This window comes from Coturnix japonica, chromosome 12 (assembly GCF_001577835.2).
Source record: "Coturnix japonica isolate 7356 chromosome 12, Coturnix japonica 2.1, whole genome shotgun sequence".
Classification (NCBI taxonomy): Eukaryota; Metazoa; Chordata; class Aves; order Galliformes; family Phasianidae; genus Coturnix; species Coturnix japonica.
The window spans coordinates 2,585,454-2,603,640 of record NC_029527.1 but is presented as its reverse complement, the minus strand read 5'-3'; the positions used below and the strand labels follow the sequence as shown (position 1 = coordinate 2,603,640).

The window sequence follows — 18,187 nt, the reverse complement described above, 5'->3', positions numbered from 1 at the left end:
ATATATATATATATATATATATATATGTATATATATATATATCTGTATGTACATGACAGTAAAATATTTTATCCTTTTAAAAATCAAGTGATGCTTTACACTTTAGATCCAAATATTTTTCCCTTATTGCATGAGTGGGAACAACAATATGTTTCAGATGAAATAAAATGGCATGCTTTAGAAAGCCTTCATAGCATTTTGCTAGCCATAGCATAAGCTAGCATTTCCCAAATAGCACTGTTTTTTCAGCTGTCATCACTGAAGAAGAAAAACAAGTGTCCACAGTAGAGTCAAAAAAGTTATTCCTATTTTTGAATAGTTTTACAATATTTACAGTTCCACTATACACACACTTTTAAAAGTTCACCTCTTTTACTATTTCACACGATTCTCCTTTGAAAACAGTATGGCCATTTCCAAGTACCATCGTTCCAATACAAAAGCGTTCTCTGTGGATTTCTGTTACATTATCTTGCCTTGATCACAGATTACTTCTAGAGCATGGGGGCATTAACTTTTTTGCATACCTGGGTTTGGATTCTGTTAAGCCCTCTGAACCAGAGAATTTGTCCACGTCGAAGTTCTCTCTCTGCATGATCAATTTCTTCAACATCTTCATTGAGTTCTTCTTCAGGAACCTCTTCCTTCTCAGTGAGCCGCCCTGCCTCCTTTAAAAACTTTAGCCTACTTGTTGGGATGGTTGCAATGACCTAAAATTACAAAGAGCTGCTGAAAACATCAACATAATTCAATAACAGTAACAATATGCTGCTAATTATACAAGAATTCTGGTATTTTATTGAGATTTCTAATCTTCCAGAAAAGCTTCAGATTTGCATATTCATTATAGTACTTTACATTTATACAATTCCATTTTGTAATCAATCAGCATTAGCAATGGCTAAAACACATCAGAAATACATGGCTATGGAGAAAGAGGAAGGCTGGAAAGAAGCGATGCCCTTCCCCAAAAAAACTAAAGGGGGGATGCAGGTATTTGAATGTAATTATTTAGAAGAAACTTCACAAGACTGATACTTTTGCAATTAGTGTTCAGGGATTTAAATGACTGAAAACAGACTAATGGCTGTTAAAGTAAGCTGCAAATTAGTTGCATCTCAAGCATATAAGTCTCTTCACACTAGAATTGATTCAGGTATTTCCCATTTCCCTTTGATTTGGAAAACTGAAATAGTTTCCTCAGCATGTACCAGAAACAAGGTATCTAACAGTGCACTATAGAGGAAAATGGATGTAGAGGCACCTTATGGCTCTGCAAAGACACATGAAGATGTGGATGAAAATATACTGCTGATTTTGCTGAGGGTCTCCTTGAACTTTGTATACCACAACTGTATTTTCATTATTTTTATTGCTGTTAAAGACAGATAAAGAAATGTCAAAAACTATGAAACCTTTTAAAATGTACTTTGGGCTGGAAAACCTGAAGAGCTTGGAGAAGGAATGAACTGGCATGACATAAGGAGTGAAAAACTAAAAGGTAAGTGCTAGTCACTGCAGTACTTACTGAAACTGCTTCAGCTTCCCAGCTTTCATAAAAATTGATGCCAGTGCTCTATAGAAAGAAGCTACTTGATATCTGATGAAACTGATGTGGATGAAGGGCTTGCAAGACAGCATTTATATAAACAACTATATTTGGTAGTGATTCTATGTGATAGAACATAGCTCTCCTTTAGCTAGGCTCAATCTTCTGTAATTCTTCTCTTAACAGTGTTCTTGTATTTTTTTGTAGTTGTTGTTGCTTTTTTTCCCCCTATCTGCAGACACCAGCCTTGTTTAGGTAATGGCAGATGCAACAGAGTCAATGTAGATTAAGAAACCAATTATTATTCTCAAGTACCATATTGGAAAGTAAGAACAGTTTTCAGAATATAACCTGAAATGTTCTAGAAAGACCTTGTTTTCAGAAGTCTTGAGGGCCACTTTCACAAACCACTGTCACGCAGAGCAATGCAGAAATGCTTTCCAGAAATTCCTTAAACCTTTGAACACCATTTAGGAGTCTCTAGTTTTGTATGTAAAATTTTAAGTCTTGATTGGTTACAGTGGGTTACAAGAACAGCAGGGTGAAGAGAAAGTGTTAGAACAAAGGGCTAACAAGTTTGTTATGCTCCACAGTAGAATTAATCAGAGGAGAAGAGAAAAGGCTGGGGAGGAATCAAAGGACCTCATCTGAAGGTGTTTCTTACCATACTGTGTGTCAACTGTGCCATAAGGAAAGGACTTTCCACAGACTTATCTATCATGAAAAGCATTTTATTTGCTTGTGTTTTTCTTTTCTGGTCTCGAAATACTGACCACAAGGGAAAGATTTTATTCTGTTTCCTCCACATAAAACTGTAGCCTCTTCAGTGATTAAATTGTTGTGGTATTCCCATACTAGTTTTAATTAAATGGCCAGGCATTCACAATAGGTAGGAGACTGTGCCCACCTCTGAATTGAAAACATGCTGATAATAATTCTTAGTTTTCAGTTGCAGTGTAATAGCTACATACACCAAAAATTCAGAGCCATACACTCATCAAGGGTTGTGGGGAGTTGTTCACAGCTGAATGACCTCATATAACTCACAGGCTCTATATCCCTTAACACGCTTTTCTTTTCCTCCCCCCAAAGTTAGTATTTTCCATCAGTGCAAACAGAACTTTACTTCCCAAGCTTAATCAAACTGATTTTAAGTTTCCCCATGTAAATTAATAACTCAAATTCCACCTTCAGATAATAGCTACTGCATTTCTGTCATCCCCTCCTCTGTCCTTTGCACACACAAGTAGGATTGCTGCAGGCGTATATTAAATGCACTGCTCTTGGGCTTATGCAAGTTACAAGGAGTGGTTTGACATTGCACTGGAATCTCTTTTCACTTTCAAAAATCTGTCGTGACCAAACAGATATTGCTTTGGGGACTCCTGAGTTGGGAAGCTTATAATGCATTTGCTGTATGATTTTATGTTTATACGTTGTGAATTAAATGAAACAAAACACAGCATGATTGCAGTAGCACACCCAGCTTAGGGAAAGAAAAGGTACAAAAACTAACAGAAATGAAAACCGGGATAAAATGACTGAAGCAATTAGAGAGCTAATTGTACTTCAGTGTGTGGCAAATATGATGTTCTGAGAAGGAAACAGGGTAGTAGGATTATGAACTGTTTTTTTTGTGTGGCTTGTGGCAAAAAATGGTCTTCAAATGGTTTATAAAAACAAGAGATATTTTGCATATTCCTGGATGCTTACCTGACCCCATACAAGTTCTCCTAATCCAATAAATACACACCACATCCACTGGTCGAGCTGCAGGGGAGAACAGCTAAATGGTTTTCCTCCAAACTGGACAATTACTATCTACAAAGGAAAGCAGAAAAGAAATGGGGTAAATACTTTGCAGCAGTGGGGGAAGCAGCCTGAATAGTCTTAAACTACTATTTCCTTTTTGATTCACTGTCAGTGAGTGACAGAGTGCAAAACTATTGTTATGAACTGTGCTCTGAAATACTTCTGCTATGAGAAAATCACGGAGGGAGGAGTAAAATTAGGAACTGATTCTGAAATGTGGCGAGTAGCTCGATAACACTTTTTCTTCAGCCAGATGAAATTGAGGACAGTGATGACTAGAAGTGGGAAAACATTCCCAAACATTTCCCATGACAAATAAAGATGCCTGTATCTGAGCTGGCTGTTGAAGACCATCACTGTCAAATTCTACCTCTGCACAATGGTGCCTTTTTAATTTTTGACTAAATCATTACCTGAATAGCAAATGTACCCAGTACAATAGTGCAAAAAATAGGATTTCTGAAGATGCCATCAAAGACATTTCTCTCTCCATGAATTTTGCGTGCATTGATTTCATTGAAAAGCTGCATCATGACAAACGTGTTGAAGACAATAGTGTAGTGCTCTGAAGGAGGAGAGTGCAGAGGTGCATTCCTCCCACTGTCAATCTTAAACATTTTCTCACCTAGGTATAAGACAAAAGTAAAGGTTTCCACAAGAATACATTAAACTGGGGCTTCTTCTTAATTTTCTTTGTTTGCTTTAGCCAGTTGCCTGCTTTGCTCTTACTTTTTTCTGACCTTACTATCTATAGGCAAAATTCTGCACTCCAAAAAGCAAAAGACATCTAAAGTTCCTGAGGATAAGACTTCCCCAGTGATAACTTTTCTCTAATAACTCAATATACCTGCTCACAGTTTTCAGTCATATTTTTCCTCTTACAAAGTTGTACATGTTCTAGGTGAATTCCTTCTGATGTAACTTAAGACTCACTGTCAGTATGGTTCCATTTTTCTACCAGAATTAGAAACAATCACTCTTCAATAGTTTTTAACCTATTTTCTAATACACTTGCCATGACAAGTGTTCATGGATATTAATGATAACACAGACATTCATATTTTAGATAGATTTGATCATGATCATTCTGCTAAATCTGCTCTAAAGCACAACATCAGGCATTGCTTTTTAATTTGATAATCTGATTTTCTCTTTTAGATTTTACCAATGAAGAGGCAGGATACAATCCATTATGAGTAATAGTAAAATTGATATAAAATTTGAAAAAATACCTGATAGACCTCATTTCATATTGACACAAGTCTACAGATAACACATAGTTATTGAACAAGTTATTCATTTGAAGTAAGAATGAGATGTTCATATGAAAGAGTAAATAACGAATGAAATAAAGAGTAAAGGTTATCACACTACAACCCACTTTCATAATAAGTGTTGTATTAATAAAAGCAAACAAATCTTTAACCTTTTCTGCTATCCTACTAGCACTATACTCTGAATTTCTGAAGTAAGAAGAAAAGGTTTCCTGAGGTTTCCCCTTGACGTCATAATTCTATCAGCCAAGTTGACAGTGAGTTTTTTTTGCCTTGGGATATTTGAGCAGTTCATGTTCAGGTCACTGGGAATAATGAGCATGGTTCCAAAGCAAGAATTTGGCTTATAACCTTTTGACAGAAAGTAGATTATTATATCAAAAATATATTAGTAACCCAATATGAGACCACAGAAGTTGGACTCTGAGAGAATAGAGATTTTTAAGCAGATAATACATTTCCAAGGAGATCACTAAGTATTAGAAAACACTCTTCTTAACACATATAAAGGAAAAAAATAATGGTATTAAATAATGGTATAAAATTCTTCGGTATTTTATCTTATACACACACACACAAATTCATTAAACCTATTTGCTTTCATTCAATACACACAGAAACATACGAGCAATTCTTAAGAGAGAGTACCTATCCTTAAGTCACTTATTGCACTGAGTCACTTAAATGGCACAGCAGAGGATGCTGCTGCAAAATACAATGTAGTTGATCAAAACAGGAATCTGAAATCAAACTAGACTCTATTTAGAACATCTCACTATAAAAGTGACCCTTCTCAGAGTTCAGAAAGGAAAAGGCTGTACTTACTAGTCTACTGGGTTTACCAGAGACACAAAATAGTGTGGATAGGGTGAGAAAAGCCTTGTTTCCTTTTCATCAAGGTTCAGTGTAAAGCATTTTAAGCAATAACACTCATCAAAAAGACCTTAAAATCCCCATTAAGTTAACAGATTTTTTTGTAGTTCCAGGATTGGAACCAAATGTTTTACCAAGAGTGTAATGAATGTATGCCCATATCAGAGATCTCTAAGTTACAATCTCCTCAGGCTCACTATATGCCCTCAAACTCTGCTGTAAGCCTATCATTATGTTAGGAAGCATCTCTCCCCCAAACCTGGCAATTATTATGATTCAGACAGCTCTATTGTAAACAGGCCACCACCATCACCTCGACTGAGGTGACATAAACTGCCAGTTTGGGCTAAGATGAAGCAAGGCTTTCAAAACAAAGTTCAGAAAACTAACATTTTCAGAACGATAAATTTAAATTTACAGCTTTTATGGAAATCTGTATGTAATAATAAAACATCTGAAAAACAACACTTGCAATTTAACCGCAGTGACATACTGTCAAGAACAAAATAACTATTGATAAAATGATCAGCCCTTTGGGTGAGTTCACTCCTTGTCGTGGAGCAATAGCAATCTGTTATTAGCACCTGCAATTCTCTGCAGCAAGAAACACTCCTCCTTCCTCTCTCAGTTGAAAATACAAAGCATAAGAAAAACATCCATTTCTAGCAATGCCTGAAAAAGAGTTCAGGATGGAAATAAGAAAATATATCATTTCTTCCTCTTTTAATATCCATTTTCAAAGTCAGTGCCGTAACAGATTATTATTTTTATCACCTAATACTGATTACTTGCTTATCTATAATACTATCTTATTTAAGTGTTTAAGATCAGTATTTTTTCTTGACGTACACTTTGTTCCCTGACTACAGCCTCTCAAGGTACTGGTAAAATGAGTCTTGATTTCTGTTACCTTTGTTTTTGTTCTACTCGTTTTTGTATGTGCTCACTGAAGATAAGAAGTTTCAAAATGAAATCCCAAGGAAACCTTCCACGTTACATTTTAAAATGAAATTCTCTCACATTTAAGTTTCATTGTTAGGCAAAACCGCCTCCTCAAAGTGAAGCGTCTAAATTCCTCTATTCGGTCTCCTATTTCTCCTTATGTTCCTAATCCCCTTACACATAATTATGTGTACGTATATCAAGTGGTTACATTTAAAACCTTCTGACACCTGACTCTAGGTGATCTAGGTGCCTCTAAACCATGCAACAAGCCTGACTTTCTTACCAACAAAAAGAAGTGTAAATATTAGAGTAAGCTGGTAGACAGCGTGGCCCAGAATGTTCTTCATCATGGTACGGGATATAAGAGGTTTGTTCCTGCCATATGGCTTTCTTAGCAATAGAGCTTCTGTTGGAGGTTCAGTGGCCAGAGCAAGTGAGGCAAAAGTGTCCATAATCAGATTGACCCACAGCATCTGCACAGCTTTTAGAGGAGAATCCTGTGGAGACAAATTGTAAAGTTACTTATTTCCTTGAAAAATAATTGTTGTCAGGTCATTTACTGTGATTTCATTTCCTCCTGTGCAACTGCACCTGCAAGAACTGTTGAAGACAAGATACTGGAATACATGAACCTTTGGTTTACCTTAATGTGACTGATCTTTTATTGCCCAGACAAGATCAGAATCATAGGAAACAGCGATCAGAGCAAAAAGAAACAATTCCTCTCCAGTTATTTCAATTGGCAATATTTACAATCACACAATTTTTACAAAGTGTAAAATTAATAATTTATAATACATTTCATAATGCTGTCTGGAGTCCAGCACATGCCCAAGCACATGCTTCAAATTATAGCTGAGTTTATGTAACTGCATAACACAAGCATAGCTTACTTTCCTGGAAGAAAAATCATGCTGAAGCAATTTAAAAAGTAATGGTTCATTACTTGTAGCTCTCACCTGTATAAAAACAGTACCATTTTTGGAATCAGATTGAAATTGTTTGAAACAATGAGGAAATAACAGCTAAGAGATTGTAAGAAGCGTTGTAAATAAATAAGACCTTTTATGAACATTTGTGCTGAAAACATCTAATATCTGAATTTAAACAAAATATTCAGAAGCTCGTAAAAATGCATCAGATTTTCAAAAGGAAATCCTGATTAATCGATTGGGTAACCAGATGGCATACTAGAAAATACGAAACCACAAACAAATAATGAATTGCTGCTTGTCAGAATAAAGCATCCATTTCTGAAACAGATCACCAGCCACTAGAAGGAGCTCTTTCCTCATTTAATTCAAGACAGAAAGTGTCAGGTCTTATAGAGGACTTTACCTTATGTTTTAAAAAATAATTAATCACACTGATCTCAGGAGAAAATGTAGATGTTTATTATTCACAAGTGATTTTTAATTCATTTGGTCAGCTGTAATGATAGATTGTTGCAATTGCTTCAAGGAGTCCTAGCAGGAAAAAATTAAGTCTCTGGTTTTTTGCTTGTTTGTTTTGGTTGCTTTTGTTTTTGTAACAATTTCCAACGCCTTTAGACTGAATGCAAAATAGGCAGCACTAGTAAAACAAGAGTCCTCTTTCAAATAGAACTTTTTCATGGAAATGGAATCCCTAAAGCAGTAAGAAGTCAGCATGACAAAATCTGATAGTAGAAGGGAGTTAATAAACAGTGTGAAAGTCTGACCATCAGGGCACTATTTTTATGCATTTTACTTTAGTATCGTGCAGTATTAAAACAAGAAATGTTTAGATTGAAACAAGAAATGTTTAGATGTGGTACTGAGGGATGTGATTTAATGGGAAATATTGGTGGCAGGTGGACAGTTGGACTACATGATTTTGGAGGTCTTTTCCAACCTTGGTGATTCTATGATTCTGTGATTCGTTTTTAATGAAATATGATCAAATTATCAGTATCCCAAGAACGCATGAAGAACAGATAAATGGTCGTGTTTCTCTGGCTTATATTCCAACTCTCTTGAGTTAAGGTATTATTCCCTCTTTAAAAATATTTTTAACAGGCTTATAGTTAAATATATTTTAACACACTGAAAAAAAAAAAAAAAGGAACATTTTTTTTTAGTGTATTCAGAGGGATGGACAGGAGCCACCTGCTTTTTTAGTCTCACAGGTTGGGTACACTAAGGATAGGTGGGAAGATTAGCATTAATAGATTCTTGACCTCTTGGTCATGGGATGCATTAACTGGGCTTATCTGGAGATTCAGTTCATTCATTTATGTGCAGCTGCAGAAGGAGGAATTGTATCTAAAAAGCTATAAAGCTAAAACCATTCAAGAAAAACTTTACAAAAATTATGAGACTTCATTTATTTTAATTATAGTAATGGTTCAACTGCAAGTGTAGCAAAAGTTGTTACTTGTCAGGGCTCACAGACCCCAGCCAGTATGTGGAGAAAAGGGAAAACATGTTTTCTCCTGAAAAAAATGTCATATTTTTGCCTTTCTAGTTAGTGAGTTTTCTCAAGAAACATTCCTTCCATTGAACTGTTACAGAAGCTGAATTTGCTACTTTGTGTGCTGACATCTATGTCAGTAAAAACTGAACTTGTCTGTTATGCTTAATAAACAGAGTCAAATGAACATATTTCTAGCACCAACAAAAACTCAGATTCTTTCAGTCTGTAAATCACACACAACTGTAATTGGCAGACAACAGTTTTGGCAACAACACGTTCTCACCATTTCACACTGCCAATCACCTTGGGTGGCTATGGTGCCTCTAATAATTATCTATTATAGGCAGTGCTACACTGTTCAGTCAAGTGTGAAAGCTCATTCTAAACTGAAGCCAAAACATTAAACACACATTAGTCTGGGCAGGAGGTGGAATGAAATTTCCACTGCAACTCCACCTGATTTCTGATTAGTTGGTGGAAACTAAGGAAAATACATATCAGCTAAGGAGCCCAGTCTTTCATTACAAATTTTATGCACTTATGCGGTAAAAATGGAAGGCAAAGTCAGTTCCATTTTTGCTGCATTTTAGCCCCTGACTGGCTAGCAATGAATTCTTCACTTACTTTCTTAAAACTGATGGGGATGGAAGCTGTTCAAACTGCAAACCTCCCAAAATCATGACTTATTTGTCAAATTCCTTTCCATTTGACCTTGTAATAGGTTAGCATTGGCCTAGAGGTAAAGGGAAAACGTCCCTTAAATCAAGTGATGCTACACTTCATCTTGGAAACACTTAAAGTACAAATCACAAAAGGCTGGAAATAAACTATAAATCTTTAGTGACGTGCAGAGTCTCTAAAATGTTACTGCTTGTTACTTTTGATTTAGATGACAAGCTGTATGGGAATAAAAAGGTATTTTTACCCTTACCTCTTTATTTCTACTTGTCACAGAACATACGTATCCATTCATAAAAGGAATTATTTCTGGTAGTTTGTATATGTAAAGGTAAAAATAAAATGAACCCTTACTTGCACTGCCAGATCACACTGTCTGATAATTGAATGGAAGTGACCTTTGCTTCTGTGCCTTCTGAAAAGATTAAAATCCCTAAACTGTAAATATGTTATGGCTTTTTTCCCCAGTTTTCCAATGGTGTTATTTTAGGATTTGTTAAATAGAGTTCTGCAGTAAACCATGTGAATTATCATCTTACACGTGTAAATATACATCCTGGCCTTTTTTAAAATAAGGTCTGTAAAAACAGTAGGTGATTCATGCAGTAGTTCATTGCTGCAGTGCTTTTTAATTAACATTTAATTTTCCAAACTTAATGTCCTACAGAGTCACTGTTTTCAGTTCCTGATGTCTTTTACAAAATTAAGTCTTTCTTTAGTACAAGAATAATAACATGAATACAAAATGTTAAACGTGGTCTTTGTTCTATCTTTCTTTAATGCAACCTTTTGGAATAATTACATTGCCTCAACAGTTGGAAGTGGAGATGAAATTCTGCATAAATGTAAATTTGTTAGCTTAATTCTTCCAGTAAAAAATGCATCCATTTGACTGAGCTTCATTTTAAAGCTTATATTTGTACAGAGTGTTTTGGTTTGTTGTTGTTGTTGTTTTTTTACAGTTCCAAATATAACAACCTAATTATTTGTGTGTGGATTTTGGGGGACTGGAAACAGCATGAAATTTCATATGGAAATTGATATGATTCTCAGAGATGTGTAATAATGAGTCATTTAAAATACAACATTCACAATTGGTAGGCAGAGTTCCAAAAAAGAGCCCTCACTGAATGACTTGAAGGCTCTGCAGTCAGATGTTACCCAGAGAAATAAGTCAGATTATAAGAGTTTGTTGCTCATTAATCCACTGAACAAAGAAATCAATTGCTAAACTGAAAGAAAAATTACATGCAAACCTGTTCAGGATGGCCATGCCCTGACCACTTTAAAAGCATGCACTGGATTATACACAGAGAAGGAAGCAAGAGGTAAATTAATTAGATTACTTGAAAGATTAGGTGAGTTAATCCATCTCATCTGTACTGTGCCATGGAAATTGCACTGACCATTGCTGGCTGCTGTGTACACAGTGGACACCTGTGCAGCCACACACTGAGAGATCTTGATCCAACTTTTAATAAGAGACTTAGTGAAGTTGGGTTTTCTTGTGTGACTTATGTTTCAAAGTGTTTACAGTACCACAACACAAGACTTCATTAACAGAACTGTTATAGATTGAGGTGCTGGATGCTGATGGAGGGCACAGTCTAAACTAGATCACTCTAAGGGGCAGCATCACGTTGACAGCAGTCAACTTAGGACATGCTTCTCCTTTATAATCCCTCCCTAAAATTGGAATAGCATTGAGTATATGTGAATTAAACTATTGCAACATCAAAGGAACACAAAGAAGAAATATGGTAGACACTCTACCAGTAGCACTGAAGCAGGCATTAGGTAGATAAATAAATAAAAAATAAGTTTGTTTGGCATAGAAAGAATTAAAAGCTAATCAGTAGCTAATCAGCTCTACCCTGAAGTAGAACTTGGCCAAGTAACTGGTTTCATTTATGACTTTGAGAAAAGTAATGCTGCAGATTCTTAAAACAACTAATGGTCTCAGGCTCTGCTCAAGATTTTTCTCCTTGTCTCTCCATGGCACTCCTGAGGTGCACTGAAGCAAACTGATTAGCTGGAAATGCTCCTTGGCTGTCTAGTTTCACTAAGAGCAGTGGACTCTTTCATTAATACAGAGTTTTGTAGTCTCAGGAGGATTCGTGCAGCAATATGATCGCATACACAAATTTACATACACACCAATGTAACTCCAGGATGAAGAGACCAAATAAAATTATTTAGTAGTAAAACACAAACTAAGTGATTGAAAAAAATCAGTCAAACATTTTATTATCTTTGTTCTTCCTTTTTGTGCAGATAGGGGGAAAAAACACATCAAAAGGAAGCTTAATGCATCTCAGTGTGCTGTTTCTGAACTACAGAAAATCTTTTTTGGGAGGTGGCATTAAGAAGCATGAAATAAACATTACTCCCTAAATTGAAATTTTCTCATTCTAAGTTTGATAAAAGCACCAAAAGGGTAGGCTGGCTAATACTCATTAACCTGGATATTAGTCATAGACAAAACCTATATTCTGTGTGTCAAACAAAGCCAAATCGTCTACCTGAAAGGAAAGTAAAATTCAGTCCACGTTCATTTTGGAGCTTGTAGAAAGCTGTGTTGCTTTTTGCAAACCCCAGATTTCAACTTTGTTTATTAAGAACTTAAATGATTCAGTCAAAATAGTAATTAAAGACCTGTGCACAGTTTTGTAGACTTCTATCCATGTGCACCAGCCTACTGTACCCATGTTTTTTCAGTGCATTCATGCATTTGTGCTAGAGCTGTTTTCCTAGCAACAAAAGAGTGCAGTGTGTTCCCAAGTGTAATTTTTAGTAGAGCTTATGAGCCAAACAAACATAATGCCCTTTCACTGCCTCGAATCTTTGAGTCAAAGCCTAACGTAATAATGTTCATTCGTAAGGCAGGATCCCTGTTGAATGAGATTGAAATGAGAGCTGCTTGAGATTATCAGCAGTCAGGCAGTTCAGTGTAAACAGAACCGCAGTGGAAATAACTGCTGCCTCTTTCCTACTTTCAATGTTAGCTCCTTTCAGGTCTCTTCCTTCCAATTTACATTTTCACTTCCAAATTAATGAATTACATAAGAATCTCTTTGGGCAGAAATACACAAATTCAGGAGCTGCACATGAGGAAAAACAATCAACAGAAACTGTGAACTCAGCTGTCTCAGCAATGGTCTTAGAGACCACTGGGTTAATACAAACATACTGGGCCTGATCCAAATCCTTCTGGAAGCTGCTAGAATGATCCAGAGGATGAAAAAGCTCTGGAAATAGAACATTACACAAGACCTCGATGTAAAATAATCTTTGTATTGAATCAGTAACTTTTATCTCTTCAAGAATGAAATAGAAAACTTTTATTTAACAACTGATTTCTTCTAGTGCTTTCAGAAAGCAATGAAAAATCACTGGACAGTAACGACAACAAAAATTCACCATTCAAATAAATGAAAACAGTTGTACCCATCCAGCTGCTGTGTGGTGCTAACAGAAGCTGGGAGCTGACAGACTCCTCATACACAGCACAGATCAGGCCTTTAAATGTCTGTCAAGGCTTAGGAGAAGTTTGACCTGATGGTATATAAAGGTAGGCAAGTTTCTGGTTTCAAGGATTAATTCCATGATTGCAATGTAAGTTTACCCCAGAGCAGAGCTAATAACTTATTCATTGTTCTGCTCAGGTGTGCATGAGGTGGAATTTACCTGCTGAAACAGGTATGCTTGGCTGCATGATGTACAATACAGAGAAGCATCAGTGCATCTTAACCAGAAGAAGCATTTTCTAGTGGTATCTTTCTGCATCATCGGAAATGCACATTAATTTACATTTGGGGGAGTAATAGCACTAATAAACACCTGGTTTTCTATCTTCTAATGGTGGATGGCCTTCCATGATGAATACTACAAACCTCTGACATGTAAAAAAAAAAAACTAAAAAAAAAATAAAATAAAAAAGTAGTAGGAAAAAAACATGGTATGCTTTTGTGAAAGAACAAAACGTTGCATTTGCAGCAAGACTGCAATAAGAGATTAGAGGGAGAAAAAGGGATCCAATTCTAACTGTAGGCATCATTTAATTGGTTTGTTATTTGCACCTAAAATTAAAAGGACTTGCCTGAAAGCTACAAAATAATTGTTTTATCAGTCAAAATGGTCCCCTGCTGGGATTACTTCTGTGTATTGCTATCTTGAAAATAATAGTTTTGTTTCATAATCTCTCATTAAACACATATTATTTGAATAATGTGAAAGGAAAAGCAAAGTCACACAGCCTCTTCCTCCAATCCTTGATGCTTTCTGCTTTGTCATCACAGGCTCAGTCACAATAGTATGTAACCAAAAACAGGGAGGACTTCCAAGGTAAGATGGATTTGCTCACTTCCTTTCACCACCAGCTATTTAACACTTACCAATTTGATCCTAAATAAATCCTTAATTTTCAGAACGGCTTCAGAAAGAATGCTCTGAGTCATACAAGGTAAGAATTAAATGTACATCACCTTCAGTTAAGAAAAGATGTAGTTTAATAGGATTTGGCACTTATCCTTACCTGGGTAATGCATGCGCCAGTGAAAGCCACTATCACAGCCACAATGTTAACAGTGAGCTGGAACTGCAAGAATTTGGAGATACTATCATACACGTTACGTCCCCACATGACAGCCTTGACAATGCTACTGAAATTGTCATCTGTTAGGATGATATCTGAGGCCTCCTTTGCAACATCTGTTCCAGCAATACCCTGGAAAAATTAATTGGAAGTAAAATTACCAGGAAGTACAAAGACAGAACACAAACCTCTGCATACTCAAAGCCATAGACACATAGTTACCCTGCACTGTAACAGTGACTACTGAGTACATTCATACTTGCTAGCATGTTGGCTAACTGAACCTATTTTTGAAAGTGAATAAGGAAGCAGAAAAGGGCATTCAAAGCAGTGGAATTCCTATGATGATACTCCTGAATGCTGTGTAGTATCAGCTTATTGACTAGTTAACTTTTGAGTTGCTCTTGTGCAGCATTTCTTTAATCACTGAGGATAATCTATTAATATACTTTATCAGAAATGATAAAAATAGAATTACATATCTTAATATATAATCTCTATTAATATATGCTCAGAGTCACAGTATGTTGGGAGGACATGTTTACATGTAGCACTGGATTTTAGCAATGCAAATTAGTACTGCACTTTCAGGAAGAACATTGAGTTCATTTTTTTTTATACAGACATTAGATTCTACATAGTCAATATGCAAAATATTGATAAAGTATGAAAACAAGCATACCATTGCAAAGCCAACATCAGCTTTCTTAAGTGCTGGTCCATCATTGGTTCCATCACCAGTCACAGCCACAACCTGCCTCTGCTCCACCTGTGTGCTGTCAATAATACCTGCAAAAAATGTATATGTCTGTGTATGTATACATATATACATAGATATATATAAAACAGGCAGCAAGATAAAACTTCCCTGATGTTTCTCAGCATTGTCGGTGTAACACAGACTATGTGATGCTGCATAAATCTTACAGAGATTAATAGTTGATTTCTAAGGAAAATAATGTTCTAATGTTTCTAAAGAAAATAATGTATAATATGTGATCAATACTATATTCTATTCAACATCCCTATTAGAAATTTTATGGAAACTAAACTTTCACAGACATCAAAGCATGTATGGGCAGCTCATTATCTTCTTCTGGGAGGTTTCTATTATTTATAGTTACATAAAGTTAAGTATCACAGTAAATCCATTTCAGCCCATCTCTGGATTTTTTCTGCTGAAGATTTAAGTTCAAGTTAAAAGTTTTCCTAAACTTGGTCTAAAGTATATTCTCTGTTTGGCTGAGTTGCCTTCTGGCAATCAGTAGTGAGTAAAATCTGAAGATAACAAATGTGATTGAGTTTATCAAGCTGGAACCAAATGAGCATTTAAACAGAGAGATGTTGGACTCTGACAGTGATTTGAGAATTCACTTCTACAGTCACAGAAGGAGCACTGTGTCTTAAGAGGATGGGAATAATTCTCTGCACGTGTTTTTATTTCCATATTTGCGTCCATTTGTCTCAACTTATTGGGAATACAGGATTGATTTCTGTGTGGATAACATGGGGGTGGACATGACAATATTTCTTTTGCTAAATTATTTTGCACAAATCCATACCAAATACTCTAAAAACAATTATCAAAACCGACCCAGCGTGAAAAGCTTTCAACTACTCTGGAAAAAGAAAAAAAATCCCATATCAGATAACCATCCTGAAGTAGGAAATTGCAGATTATAGAGCAATAGCAACCTCTTGGCAAAGTTAAGCCTTATCAGGTGCGCAGAAGATTGCAGTGCAATATGGAGGCAGTAACTGTCCTGTATTTTTCAGCCTTATGAAAATAAATTACAAAAAAAAAAAAGAGCATTCGCTTTCCACTGGCACTACGAACTCAAATAAATGGCACATTATTCTGGTAAGATCTCATAATGAGAGTTTTCAGTTTGTTGGGGTGACTTACTTTTGGTATTACTAAACAAACGGGAACAACGGCTGCCATTACTGTTAAACGTATCATCTTTCCTTCCTGCTATCAATATGCTCTTTGATTTAAAATTAATAGTCTAAGCTTCTAAAGAAATTCATTATAACTATGACACTTCATGCCATTAACTGCTCCAAACAGGTACAAGTGCATCTTCTCACAATTAGATTCCCAATGGGAGCACAGCCTTCATGAAGCTGAAGGGTTTTCAGGAAATGACTTCCTAATGGGTATAAGTAGTGGCCAAATGTCAAAGATTACACTACTCAGCTGCCTGTTTTTATCCATAAAAGCAAACTATGCAGCTGGGATGAGCCAAACACTCTCCAGAGCACAGAACTTTATAATCAGCAGTCACGGAAAGACAGAGATAAAATGTTGTTCTTGCAGATAGTGGTAAACATGTATGGCACAAAAGTGTGCAGTGCTATTCATTGGAAGAGAGAAGGTCTTTGAAGAACATCTCCTTTGCACGTCAGACAGATTCCTAATATGAAGCAGCAGCAATTATTTGGGATTCAGAAGATTTACCATAGCTATTCATAACTATAGCTATGCTCTTTCACTTCTCAGTATTATTTTTAATCTGATTCTCCTCTTTCCTTCCTCACATCACTGAATTGCTGTGCTGTTGTGAAAAATCAATATGACAATATTGAAATATTGCAGTAATAATATAATGACACATCGCTATAGATAACAAGCATTTTTACTGCCATTTTGAAACAGGGTAAAAAATACTTTGAAATCATACTAACTGACTTTCAGTTGGAGTGAGGCATCTAAGTGAACTGTTTTTGTTTCACTGAAACACTTTGTGATGCTAAATCACTTTGACATTTTTTTTTTCAATCCACCTCTACTTCAAACACATAAATATTTGAGAGAACACTCTCTGCCCAGCTTTAAATGCTGAGCCATGTGTTTCTCCAGTCCCTTAGCAATAGTAAAAACAAAAATGTAAAAGAAAAACGATCCTTTTGCTGGGTGGGACTGCACTGTGTTACAGAGGGGAAAAAAAGTTCCCTCCAGCAGCCCTATGTCGTTAAAAATTAAATATAAGAAAAGTTTATTTTGTGATATGTGTTTTTAGCCTAAAGCAGCCAGAATACATCAAAGAAAAGAAAATCCTCTTGATCCCTCAAGTGTCTGAGGAAAACATAACATTTTAACAAGAAGCTCAAAACTAGAGAACATTTAAATAGTTTCTTGTAACTTTTAATGGCCCTTAGAGTATTACCATCCAAAAAATTCCACCATGATTTCCATAGACTTCTTCTTGAACACTGTTAGATATTTAATTGCTCCATCATTTGACTTTGTCACACCTTAACAACATTAAATGTGTTTGTTCTATAATGTATTCAGTAGCAATAAATATATTTTGGATTGTTAAAGCACACGTGCTATAGAAATCAATAATTTGTTGCTTATTTTTCTTCAGCTTTCATTGATTTCTTCTTCCCTGGCGTAGTTTCTGTTTTCCTCTTAATGGAAAATCCTGCATGATTCAAATGAGTACTTCCAGGGGACTTTTTTAATTAACTCGATGAAACATAAATTGCTGTATGCTTCTGGAAGAAATGGAACTATAATAGGCTTTACAAGTCATGCCCTACAAGGGCTATAAGACAGTACACTGTATGCAGTAGGGCAGCTAACATTGTGCTGTTTGAATTCTGAGATGCAGAACTAGTACTAATGTTGTACAAACCAACCATCAACAAACCTCAGATTGTGCACGACTATCAATAAAAACTTGAGCAAATGCCCCCAAAATACACATATTATTTATGAAACGTATTCATACTAACTACTGTACTAATATATGTTAGACACATTGAAAACATGCATAGAATATAAACTGAAAAGGATAAGATAAACTTTATTTCAAAAATAAGATTTCATTTATAAATTACAAAAGAAATGTTTGTTCCCTGCATCCCAGTGGACTAATTTGCACCCCACGTTGGTGACCGATGGTCTCAACAGCGGGTCAAGAGGGTGAGTAACAGCAGTCTGTTTCCAGCTGCCTCATTTCATGTGCTATGCTATTGATCCTGGTACTTCCTAGTGTGCTTTGTGAGTTCCTCACATA

General features: G+C 35.8%; 1 protein-coding gene across 5 annotated transcripts in view; it reads right to left on the bottom strand.

Moving 5' to 3' along the window:
- The window catches only part of ATP2B2 (ATPase plasma membrane Ca2+ transporting 2), a 319,480-nt gene that overhangs the window by 25,475 nt on the left and 275,818 nt on the right, over positions 1-18,187 (bottom strand). For 4 of the 5 annotated variants that reach the window (XM_032447210.1, XM_032447211.1, XM_032447212.1 and 1 more), the window contains 2 exons: positions 14,842-14,948; positions 14,100-14,291 (listed from right to left, as the gene is read on the bottom strand). In XM_032447210.1, coding sequence (XP_032303101.1) covers positions 14,100-14,291; positions 14,842-14,948 — 299 coding nt within the window. Of the gene's footprint in view, positions 1-527; positions 711-3,262; positions 3,371-3,774; positions 3,987-6,736; positions 6,951-14,099; positions 14,292-14,841; positions 14,949-18,187 lie in introns of all 5 variants that reach the window. The other variant, XM_032447214.1, reaches the window with a different exon arrangement.